The 11,831-nt window shown below is 40.9% G+C and overlaps 1 protein-coding gene across 1 annotated transcript in view; it reads left to right on the top strand.

Annotated features, from left to right (window-relative positions):
• Nucleotides 1-218: 218 nt before the first annotated feature.
• The window catches only part of SERBP1 (SERPINE1 mRNA binding protein 1), a gene marked incomplete at its 5' end in the record, with an annotated part of 12,217 nt that continues 604 nt past the window's right edge, over nucleotides 219-11,831 (top strand). Inside the window, 8 exons of the mRNA XM_010072786.1 lie at nucleotides 219-381; nucleotides 1,318-1,455; nucleotides 1,601-1,672; nucleotides 2,265-2,339; nucleotides 4,159-4,336; nucleotides 7,458-7,505; nucleotides 10,026-10,199; nucleotides 11,174-11,212. Coding sequence (XP_010071088.1) covers nucleotides 219-381; nucleotides 1,318-1,455; nucleotides 1,601-1,672; nucleotides 2,265-2,339; nucleotides 4,159-4,336; nucleotides 7,458-7,505; nucleotides 10,026-10,199; nucleotides 11,174-11,212 — 887 coding nt within the window. The remainder of the gene's footprint in view (nucleotides 382-1,317; nucleotides 1,456-1,600; nucleotides 1,673-2,264; nucleotides 2,340-4,158; nucleotides 4,337-7,457; nucleotides 7,506-10,025; nucleotides 10,200-11,173; nucleotides 11,213-11,831) is intronic.

Here is an 11,831-nt window from a genome sequence, read left to right as displayed (position 1 = left end):
AATTTGATTGAAGTGCTGCGTAAAAAAGTGAATAAGAAGAGTCAGGTGATTTGCAGTGAGTGTTTTATACAGATATGGTTTCTCAGATTATCTAGTCACAAGGCTAGAAGAAAAACCTCAATTCCAGCTTACCTTCGATATTGTTGTATGGTGTTAGAGTCAGTATCTGTCCCGGAGCAGCTCCACGTTCCGTTGATGTGTTTCACCTAATCTTTCAGGGATAAGACGTATTGGCAGGAGGCCTGATCAGCAGCAGCAGCAGCAACAGCAGGGTGAAGGCAAGCCCATTGACAGGAGACCGGAGAGACGACCTCCTCGTGAGCGCCGCTTTGACAAACCTGCTGATGAGAAAGGCGAAGGAGGAGAATTTTCTGTTGACAAGTAAGAGTTTTGTCTTGCCTGACAACTTTCCCAGAGGCTGTCCTGTCTTCTGCTACTAAATTAAAAAACAAACAACAGAACAAAAAAACCCAAACAAATCAACTAGCTGATGGAATCCAAATTAAATTGATTAAAAGAAGAGTGTGTGTCACGCAGGCTCTAACACTTTCCTTTTTTCATGATTTTGTTTACAAACTTGACTGGAGTTTTAGACTGGAAGTGATCTAACATGAACAGTTCTATTGGTTGAACTGAAAATAGGGTTTAAATCATTAAGATATCCACTCTGTCTCTCTAAACCTATAGGAGACAGATCAGGAAAGGAACTCAGGTGTAGCTGTTGCCTGCAGGATGAGATTTGTTTGCCCTTACAGCTGTTGCTTGAATCCGTACAGCTGACTTAAGCCAGTAAAGTTTGTCCATGTAGGTGTTGACAGCGTGGCTGCAGTGACTTCAGATGTGGAAGTGCTGAAGCTGTGGTATGTCTAGGCAAGTTTGAAAGTGTCTCGAGTATTGTGTGGGATACAGAATTCAAGTGTTGTTACATTAAAGTAATGTGCAAATATTAAAATTTTAGTAGCCAAAGTTATCTTTTTAAAACTAGGTTGGATGAGTGTGAGTCAAATTGGAATTCTGTTGTCAGCTAGTGATGTAACACAATACAAGCACTAAATTTTGGAATTTAATGCCAGAAGATGCAAATGAACAGTAATCCTTCTGAGCATTTGTTTCCAGATCTAAAATGCAGGCTTTATACATTTGGGTTTTTTCAGTGTAACAATTAGGTATTGAAATTAGAGCCTCAGTGCAGTTACAAACAGTAATTATTAAAGGAAAAGTAAATAAATAAAATTCCCAAAAGAGAAAAAGAAAACTTTAAAAGCCGTGCTGTGAATTTTGGGAGGTGAAATATTCAAGCTTGGCTGTTCATGCTAGACCCATTCTTGACCGACCTATCCGTGGACGTGGTGGACTTGGAAGAGGACGTGGCCGCGGCCGTGGAATGGGTCGAGGAGATGGTTTTGACTCTCGTGGCAAACGTGAATTTGACAGACATAGTGGCAGCGATAGATCGTAAGTCTTTAACTTTTTCTATTGTTTTTTGGCTATTCTTTACAATTAATACATGTTTTAAAATCTATTTGCCTTTGAATTTCTGTGTCTGGACACTATGATGTTAACTCAGTTTTGTTAGTTCTGTTTCACATTCACATTTCAGCGGCCTAAAGCATGAGGACAAGCGTGGTGGCAGCGGATCACACAACTGGGGAACTGTCAAAGACGAGCTAACGTTAGTAATCCGTAATTGCTCAGAAAACTATTAGCTGAATGTTAATAAATCCTGATTCTTATGGCTTGCAAAAAGTCAAGATTTGGCTGCCTTTTTTTGCCTTTAATTTTGATAATTTTTGCTACACTATGAAATCAGAACTTGGAAGATTAGTGATTTCTTATAGTGTAAGAGCTGGCTTCACTGTTAAAACCAGAGTTTTGGGGAAGTTTGAAATGGGGAGGGGGTCTTGCGCTGTTTTTTGAACAATTATTTTACTAAAAATAGAACAATTAACAAATTTGGTCAGGTTAAGCATGCTTTTTCTACAAGTATGAGATAAAAAGCAGTATTTTTAATGCCCAAATGCATTTTGTGTCGAGGTACAGCGGGAGGCTTTCAGAAGGGGTACTAGTAAGTGTGGGGGAAAACCATTGGGAAGGTGGAAGGCATAGAATTTAAAAGGCACAGAGAGCACCAATTCTTAATGAAATAGTCCTAAAGAAGAGTGGGCTGTGTAAGTCCACTGTAGAACTTTCTAGTTAACCTTATGTAGCCTTAAATCGGGATGAACTCTTAAAAAACCAAAACTCCAACCATTATGTAATTGCAGTGAATTGGATCAGTCAGCTGTAACTGAGGAAACGCCAGAGGGAGAGGAACATCCGCCTGCTGATTCTGAAAATAAGTGAGTACCACCTCTCTTAATGTTCTCTGATTGTTTCAAAGGTAGTATTGCTTTGCCCTTAGTCTCTGATATTTATTCGTACTTCTGTTTTGCCAAACTGGGGTTGTGTTTGCTGCAGTAGATCTGAAATCATCCTCAATGCTGCTCTGAGGACTGTCTCTTTAGAAACTGTTTGTCTAAAAATGGTTATCTGTGTATCTAAAAATTGAACTGTTCTTTAGTGTCATGCAGACTCTTAGGTCACTTTCAGATTTAATTATTAATAATCAGTTCTAATACGCTTAGGGTCTTGGGATTGCAGCTCCTAAGTCCCAAATCCAAAAGCATCTGTGCTCGTAACGAGGTACAACAACCAAGCAAAAGGGACAAAATGTTCTTCTGCCAGTGGAAGGCAACTTTTTTAAATTTAATTTTTCAAAACAGCTGCTGAGACTGTGAGAGTAGCCTGTAGAAGAAAGGTTGTATCTCATTCTCCAGCTTCTGTGTATACAGGCAGTTCTGAAAGTTAACTTGATTGCTTCTCGTTCTGCTTGTACACTGTTACAGAAGAAACCAGGGACTGGATGAATGAATGAGAGTAACTAGAGAAGGAGAATGAGCAGTAGTGAAATGTAAAAATGTGATACAATTTTTTAATAATAGCATAGTACAATAAAACATTTTCTTTCAGTGAGGAATGTGCTTTATGTTGAATACAAAAGAAAATGGCAAACAGATAAGGTAGAATTTTGAAGTACTTGTTTGCCTGAGACTTCTAATGTGGAGTTTGCTATAGCTCAATCTCCTCATTAATAACTTTGGTTAGTAGAGGGTTACAACTATTGCGTAGAGAATAAGAAATGGATTTAGTTTAACTAAAAAAAGACTTCTCCAAGGTCATGGTGGTCCAAGGTTAAGGTCATCTCATGCACAGTAGTAGTATAAGAATTTTTAAGGAATTACAGCTTGAGCGTTGGTCAGAAAATGCAACCTAGCTAGTCCTTAAAAAGATTAAATATACTGGAAATTGGATATGTTAAATTTGCTGTGTCTGCAGTATTTCCAGATCTTTATTAGTAGCAGTGTCCTGGTGCTTGGCCAGTTACTGACCCATCTGTGTGGAGATCAGTTACCTGCAAAATGCTGTCAGCTATTTGTATGGTTTTTCTTCTTCCTCAAATCTGCAGAAAATGTGTGTTCTTCTCAGTTTCAAGCGTGACACATCTGTTGTGATCCATCAGTTATCTTTACAGGAAAGCATCTTTACATGGGTTAGTTTTCAGGTTGGCTAGTTTTGTGGGCGTCTCTAACCTAAATGTTTCAGCAGAACCGTAGGATGTGTTACTGACTATCCAAAGCTGATTAAATTCTGGTTTTTAAAAAACTAGCAATCCTGAAAATTGTGGTAAGAACAAGCCCTCTCTCACTGCCTTGAGTTGAACCTTTGGGAGAGAGGCGTTCATAAAGGTGGGGGAAAAAGCTCCAAACAAATCTGTTGCAGAAGTTAGGCTTTCATATATGTAAAGAAAATTCTCATTAATGTGGATGGCATGGGTCAGTGTTAATTTTAACATTTTTCTATGCTCTGCTCACTGTTTGGTTGCTTAAAGGTGTCTGGCTGTGACTTTTTTTTTTTTTACACTGGCTAAAGGAGGTGAGTTTTCATGTGTGCTTTCTGAGTGAGGAAAGTGAAGGGTGTTGTATGTACACCTCTGAGCTACTAGGTACTGGTGAAACTTTTTTTTAGTAATCTGGTGCTCATTAACAACTGATTTTGAATTTGTTGCATCTAGAATGCGAGTTCTAAGTCGTGATTATAACATCCTTGGATTTACTACAGAGAGAATGAGGTTGAAGAAGTTAAGGAAGAAGGTCCTAAGGAGATGACCCTGGACGAGTGGAAAGCTATTCAAAGTAAGGATCGTGCAAAAGTTGAGTTCAACATCCGTAAACCAAACGAGGGTGCTGATGGGCAGTGGAAAAAAGGATTTGTTCTTCACAAGTCAAAGAGCGAGGAGGTAAAGTGATTTTCCCTATTTGCTAGTATCCCCATTGGATAGGTTTTTCGATTGACATGCACTTCTTGGAGTGAAAGCTCCATTCTTTGAGATGCTGACCTGTAGCTCCAAGTTTACAAAGTGGGAACAACATTTCTCGTAATAAAACTGCAGTTACGCGGTACAATTAGTAGCCATTCTGACTGTGGTTGGGTTTAGCCATATATATACCTGTAGGGTGGTGCGTACTGTGATATAATCTAAAGACTGGAATCCTGCTGCATGTGGACAGGTGGCTTTGGAAGAACTGTGTCTTGGTGAGCATTTTAGAAAAGTTTATCAGTATCAAATTTGTTTATTTGTTTTTTTAAAGAAAGCTCATGTTATTTAGCGTTTTTGTTAGTCAGATTTATGGTGCTTGCTAAACATGATGCAAGGTTGAAGAACGTGCCTCAGACACCTTAATACGTAAACTGGATATCTTTAGCTTGTAGCAGAGGTATCTTCTCCTTTTGTAATATTACATAGACAAGTGTCCTTGAAGCTTTTGAGAAAACAGGTGAACTACATTTGTATGCTTCAGTGGTACTCAACAGAGTTGCTGTAGAATGATTTAAAAATATTGTCATTTCTCAAGCATACTCATTTGGGTCATTGCAAAATTTTAATTATTCTGTTCGAAGATACTGAGCGTCGCAAGGAGAGACCTTCTCTTTCACTCCAGAAGGGAGGGAAGCGCTGAGAGCTCTGTTTTCTAATGCAGGGCTGCATTAATCTTTGTTTTCGATATTTGTTTTTGACACGCTAATATCTGAAGTGGCACACTTAATCAGTGGCTTGCAACTTTGTATACCAGACAGTTCTGACTCCCTTTGAAGTAACTAAATAGTATGGAACATGCTGTTTTGTCTTCTGATGTGTGTTTCTGCTTCTTCACACCTCGTCAGTGTTTTCTTGTGAACTGGGGACATAATACAGCTGGGGAGGCACTGTTCAGTGCTTTCCAATGAAAACTCCATTTCTAATCTTGTTGAACTCTGAATGAGTTTGACTTTGTCACAATCATGCTGTTTTCTTGATGATTGCAGATCTTTTTGTTTACCTTAAGCTGTTCAGTGTTTGAAGTGTTCATTAACTACTGCTTTCTCTGGCTTGGGTAGAAAAGGGAAATTGAGCAAGACTTAATGTTGCTGTGTATTAAAAGAATATATTTAAACTGAAGTATTTATGTACTTTACTAAACCTGTAGTCCTGCAGGTCCCTCCAGGCCCCAGTCTCTCCAAAGCAGATTTATTTGACGTTTAGTCAGCTGAAGACAGTCGTTTTTAACACCCCTGCGTGTATGGTAGTATCATAAGGTGGTGGTACTCTGGAGTAATTTAGAAGCTAGCAAGATCCATGCTGTATTTTCCATGTGAAAAATGAATCAGTAGTTAACTCAAAAAAAAACCCCAAACAAAACCAATGAGAATTTCATGGAAGAACTGACATGATTAGTAATTTGTTCTATTTGAGAGGTGTACTCAGCTAACTTCTCTTCGAAGAAATGAGTCAGATATTTTAAGGCTGTCACATAAGTTAACAGCTCCTCACTGTACAAGCAGAGAAGTGAGATATTAACAAACTGCCTTTAAACGTAGGTGCTTTTAACCTGCTTTTATTGTATGTTCAGCAGCTGTCTCTCCCCGTTTCACTTACGCATTGTTCAGTCATCCCTTGGGAAGCAGCATGGGGTTTTTTGTGAGTATTGTAGCTGAACAGCTCTGTAATGCCGGCGTTAGGAAAGCCTTCACTGTGGCTCTTTTCTGAGCGGGTTTAGAAGGTGGAATATTTAGAAGTTATGAACAAAACCTACCAATCACCTGCTGTTCTTTTTCTCTTCATCCTCTTGGGCTTACTTATGAGTCATGGAATTAAGGTTGGTGTGAGGTTTCTGTGATTCTTACAAGAAGGGAGTTGATGTGTGGAAGTGACTTGGCTTATAGGTAAAATCTGGGTTTCGGCCCCGAATCTCCTGTACTCTTATGGCTGCAAAATCACAATGTGCCTCAGTAGATTTTCTCAGAAGTTTGAAGCGTTGTGATGACCACCCTCTTTCCTATAGCTTGAGGACTACCTGGAGAAGACCCTAGGGGTCTGTGGGAGAAGGGAGGCTCTAGTACTGTTGGTCTGCCTTGGTCTTGTGGAAGAGCTTTCCTCCTCCTCCTACTTGCACTCTTCAGGGAGGTGTAAAGCGCTTGATCCTGTCTGAGGTCTTTTCTCTCTTGCACATTTGCTGTGCAGTTACTAGAAAGTGATCCTTCATATAAAATGAGCTCTTAATACTGTCTCAGATTCTTGCTGGTTTAATATGAAATCCCTGGGTATTGGCAGCCCTCGTCTGATGAGACTCTTTCCAGGAGATGTGGTTATCCCATAAAATAAGAGGTCATCTCTTTTCCTTCTCCACAGGCTGGTTTAGTGGCTTGAGTGTTTTAAGATCTGCTGGTGCAGCTGAACAAAAAATAGGAAGGAGTTCAGTTGTGGAGAGATCTTAAAATTTGTTCAGAAAGTTGGCTGCAAGGCTCTTGGAAAGATTGATAGCCCAGTAGATCAGTTCCCGCTCTGTGTGTCTGCTGTGCCGTGCCTCTTTCATCTGCCTTCAAAGTTTCTTACTAATCTAATCGCTTCCTTGGAGGAGGTTACAATGCGACGCAGAAATATGTTTTGGAAAATAGTAGTTCATCTTCTCAAAATTTGGAGGAACAACTCTTGAATCAAGGCTGTGCAGGAACCTTTTGTCACTAACAGTGATTTTAAACATCGCACCCTCTTATCTCTGTAGGCAGCGTGCCTGAGGTACTGAGGTGCTAGAGCTCAGCCTGCACGTGTCATCTCTGCTAGAGTTTCCAGCAGCTTGTGTTAAACTCTTTTTTTTGGTCTCGATCTGAGGTTTCTCTTGTCTCCACGCCTGTGGTATAGTCCATTCTCTGGTCTTTCTGGATGCTTGCTCCGCCGTTGGTCTCATCCTTTTGCTGTACCTGGCAAGTTCATGTGACCTTATTACCTGTTGTTTCTGTATGCAGTTGAGTCTCATTTCTTCCTTTTGTTTTCTCCCTTTGTTCCTTTTGTCCCTTTGGCGTGGACACTCAACTTTCATCAGACAAAGGCGATGACAGAAATGCAGGGGAGTCTGCTGGAGTCAAATGAGGTACTGACCCTTTATATCTCCCTGGAATACCTGTGTTTCCATATGATCCCCTTCTGAAATGAAGGGCTGGATATTAAGTCACAAAAACAGAGAATACAAGTAGATACAATTTTGGAGCACTTCTGTCCATGCCTGTTGTCTCACTGTGCACCGTATAGCACCTTTCATAGTTAGTACCCTTGCTCCTAATTGAGCTGAATTCAAACCTTATCGTATCTGCTTCTGTCGTGGGTCTTTTTGTTTTTGTTGCTGTTGGTTTTCGAGATCTTGCTGTCTGCCTTCGCCCCCTTTCCGTTAGTAGCTTGTTCTTGATTTTTGACAGCCTTCCCTGAGACCCATAAGTGCAGCGATGCCTTCAAGAAGCTGTCGGTTATTAGATCAGTGTACTGCTGAGAGTTGCCAATATATACAAATGAAATGCTTCCAAGGATGATTCAGAATAAACAATTTGCACAGTGCCTGTCTGTTGTCACCTGAGTGACAGAAGAGGATGAGGAGAACATGCCAAGTCTTATATTGGTGTTTTAAATTAGCTTGAGTTACTTTGGATAAAGAAATCATTGGGTTACATCTAGAATTTGTTGTTTGTTGGTTTAATGGTTAAACCAAAGTTTAGTTGTGAAAATACAACGTTTTTGGTGGACTGTAGGATTTCTTTTTTAAGCAATAAATGTAGGTTAGGAAATGCACAGGATTGTTTTACAAATCCACTGGTACTACCTCTTGCAAAGAGAATGTCATATGGCTACCAATAAGTCGAAAATAGAATCTCGGTACCCTGCAGTGGTCAAAACTGTAGAAAAAAATCCTAAGTGGTAAGAATCAAAGCCATAACAAAAGGTATTGTGTACTGTTGTACAGATGGTTGGTGTACTTACGTTTGTGTAGTGCCATGTCAGGCTGAGGTGTGGAGTGACTTCTCTCTGAAAAATAACTGCTTAGGCTGATTTCCTAAGTTTGGAAAAGAGAACTCTGAGGGAAGGGTGTACAGTTCAAACCTGTAAAATCAGGAGTGGGATGGGGACCAGTTGTTACGCGGAATACATCCCAGTTTGAGATAAAGCAGCGTGGAAGGGTATTTCTCATTGTGCCTAATTAAATTGCAGTGCCCTCCACTGCAGGGTGTTGTGGAGGCCAAATGTAGAGCTGGGCACAGAAGGGGTTAATTAGGTTGGTGAGGGAGAAGGCTCTTTAGGGCTCTGTACATTGTGGTGCTTGTGACTGACTCAAGGAATCCCTCAAAGCAGCTTTCGGCCTTTCGACTACAGACTTCTGCGTATCCATGGACTGCTTCAGGAAGCATCCCCAAGCAGTAATTAAAGGGTATAGAGCTTAATTGCACAACGTGTCACCTTTGGAGGTCAGCATATTGTGTAAGTACGCTGCAAGAGGAGGAGTTGGAGTCAGGAGGCTCCAGGTTGCGCGTGGCGCTTCTGTAGGAAAAAACAAGCAAACTGATCGTTGCTGTGCCAGAAGTTAGGGGGTTAGAGGAAAGGAAAGCACTGTATGTTGTCGGGTTTCTGAAACCTGGTGCTTTGGCCTTGTGTTCAGCAGAGTAAACCCTTGGTCTGATCCAGCGTGGTCAGTTTTACATTTTGTGTATCATCATAGGGGCCAACACTTTACTCACCACATGGAAAAATTAGTTATACAAAATAGGAAAAATAGTTTAAAAACACTTGGGGTTTTTTTTCGTGTTTGGTGTGTAATAATTTAAAATACTCAGGTGTGCTGAATAGCAGCAGTTATGGTGTTAGACGTAACTCTTCAGTGCATGGCTTGCTTGTCGAAGCTCAGGTTTCTCACTGGGAACCAAGCAGCGGTGGGAGAATGTTGTAGCATGGCAAAGGTGGTGAGAGTTGTATTTTCCAGTGTAATTGGTGAGACTGGTTCTCTGCTCCAGCATTCATGTTTTAGCGACCTCGGTTACGGTGTGTTTGAACTGGTGATGCCTGGTTTGCTCTTTGTTATGACTAACGAAACTGATAAGGGATTCTTACCATCTCCCTTGTTTTAAATATTTATTCAGGGCTAAGCAAATGAGAATGTGTAAAGTACTCATTGAGCCAAATAAAAATGGGTTACCAAGGAAGTATTCAAAAAGAATGAAATGAATTGCTAGAACCCGAAGATTTCTCAGGATACAAAGTGGGAAGAGAAACGCTGGAAGATGAGGTTCTGTACTGGCTCGGTGGTAGTCGGTTTGGTCTCGGATGAGCCTAAACATGTTCCTCTGAAGGAACTCCAGAGCTTCCCTGAATTATCTTGGAAATGTAAAATACCTTCGTTTGCTCGAGCACTTATTTGATTACTTGTATGTGGTTTTGTTGTCTGCACAAGCGTGTAACTTGATTCCTAACAATTCCTGCATCCAGTCTTTCAACTTGAATCGATCAAGGTAATCAATCATCAATTTGGGAGCGCGTTTGGAGGTGATCATGCGTGCTGTGGTGGTAAGAGCACAACTACAGATGAAAAGGTTCTGTGGTGATGTTTCTTATGAAGAAATGCTCATTTCAGGCTCATGCTGAGGACTCGGTAATGGATCATCACTTCCGCAAGCCAGCAAATGATATCACATCCCAGCTGGAGATCAACTTTGGAGACCTCGGCCGCCCTGGACGTGGTGGCAGAGGGGGACGAGGTGGCCGAGGGCGTGGTGGCAGGGCCAGCCGCGGAGGCAGAACTGACAAGGTGAGTAGCCTGCAGCTTTCATCCACAAAGGAGTTTAGTTTCAGTTGTTATTAGGACTTGATACAGATAGTTTTAGGTGTCTTCCTTATTCCTGGGGGAATTGCTCTGACAACAAACACTACATTTAAAAACCAAATAAAGCGTCTGTTCTTTCAAGTTCACTTTAACTAGGTTACTGTTAGGACAAAAGGATGAATGTTTTAGGAGTGGTGTTATTAAACAGTGCTCTTAAAAAAAAAAAAAAGGGTGGGGAGTAGATTGGATCAAAAAAAAGTGTCAATTTTTGTATCCAAACCCAAAAACTGACTCTTCAGTATGGATCTGAATGTACCGTGAGACGCTTCTGTCTGTGCCCGAGCAGAACCGCAGGCGTTAGAGCTGTTATTTTCAGCCCCAGTCAGGATGGTGTATCTGCGTTGTGACCTGTTGGGGGTGAAAGACTGGTTTTACAGCTGCGTGTTATATCTTGAATTTGAGGAATTTAGAATTTTCATGTGGAAATGGGACTCTTACTGTTTGTTTTTTTTCTAATCTGCAGTACTTTTTTTCCTTCTCCAGTCCTAGGGAAATACTCAGGACTAAGTACTGAATGGAGGTTGGGGAGAGAACACACAAAGCTGAAGTACTGTAGTATAGCTACAGTCAAGATTTGATTGAATATGGATCATTTATTTGGCTTAAATACATCTAAGTGGATTGTCACTCACTGGAAAATTAGCTCAGTCTGTGTGGTGTGGCTTTCTTCACATAGACTTGCTCATTTTTGTCCCTTGTGGGACACTGACTTTTTTACCCTGGATCACATCAACTTTTGGGCTTATTTCCTCATATCAATATAAGAAAATTCTAAGGAATTGATACTAAATGGCGGTGGTGTTTGCTCTGAGTTGTTTCACTGATTTGGTGTCATAAAGTAATTAAAAACTCGGAGGTCTGCAGCTGATTTGATCCTGACTTTGTTTGTTTCCTTCCAGTTGGTTAAGGAGTTTGACGTGATCCACACACCCAACCAGGTTGGTGATCTCTGGCGCTTACGTTACCTGTGAACGAGGCCCTCCCGTTGCAGGGGCTGTAACTCCCCTCCTGCAGCAGACTGGCTTTTTTTGGGCTTGCTTTCTGCTTTTATGGGATGAGCAACTGCAGATACTCAGGGCTTATAACCCTGCTGTTATTTTTTTAGTTGGTGGGCTGGGTACTTCTGCAGTGTCTCGGTCTTGCCTATAGGTGTTGATAGAACTCTTATTGGAATGCTTTAAATAGATCTCCTGATAAGAGAATATATTTACAGGAATTCCACTGTCCTGGCTCTTCCTACTCTTCTTCTCTTCCACATCCCTCATGGACGAAGTGAAGAGTATTCCAAAATACAAACATCTGCATTTCACTGCAGCATTGGGGGTTGGGTGTGGTACAGAGCCTTTTAAGAAGCTCTGTTGTGAAGGAGGAGATTTTTGGTTAATGTATGAATTTCTAGGGCTAGGTTGCAAAAATTTCTTTTTCTCAACAGCTAGTTTGTGACTGGTGGAAAAATTAATGTGTGAAACTTAATTTGTGCTACAAACAGGCCTTTTCTGTAGCACATCAGTTGAGTCCTGTGGTAAGAATTGATGGTTATGTGCTGGAAGAATAGCA

Source organism: Pterocles gutturalis, unplaced genomic scaffold (genome assembly GCF_000699245.1).
Source record: "Pterocles gutturalis isolate BGI_N339 unplaced genomic scaffold, ASM69924v1 scaffold32842, whole genome shotgun sequence".
Classification (NCBI taxonomy): Eukaryota; Metazoa; Chordata; class Aves; order Pterocliformes; family Pteroclidae; genus Pterocles; species Pterocles gutturalis.
The sequence above is the reverse complement of the archived record's forward strand: the minus strand, read 5'-3'. Positions and strand labels throughout refer to the sequence as shown.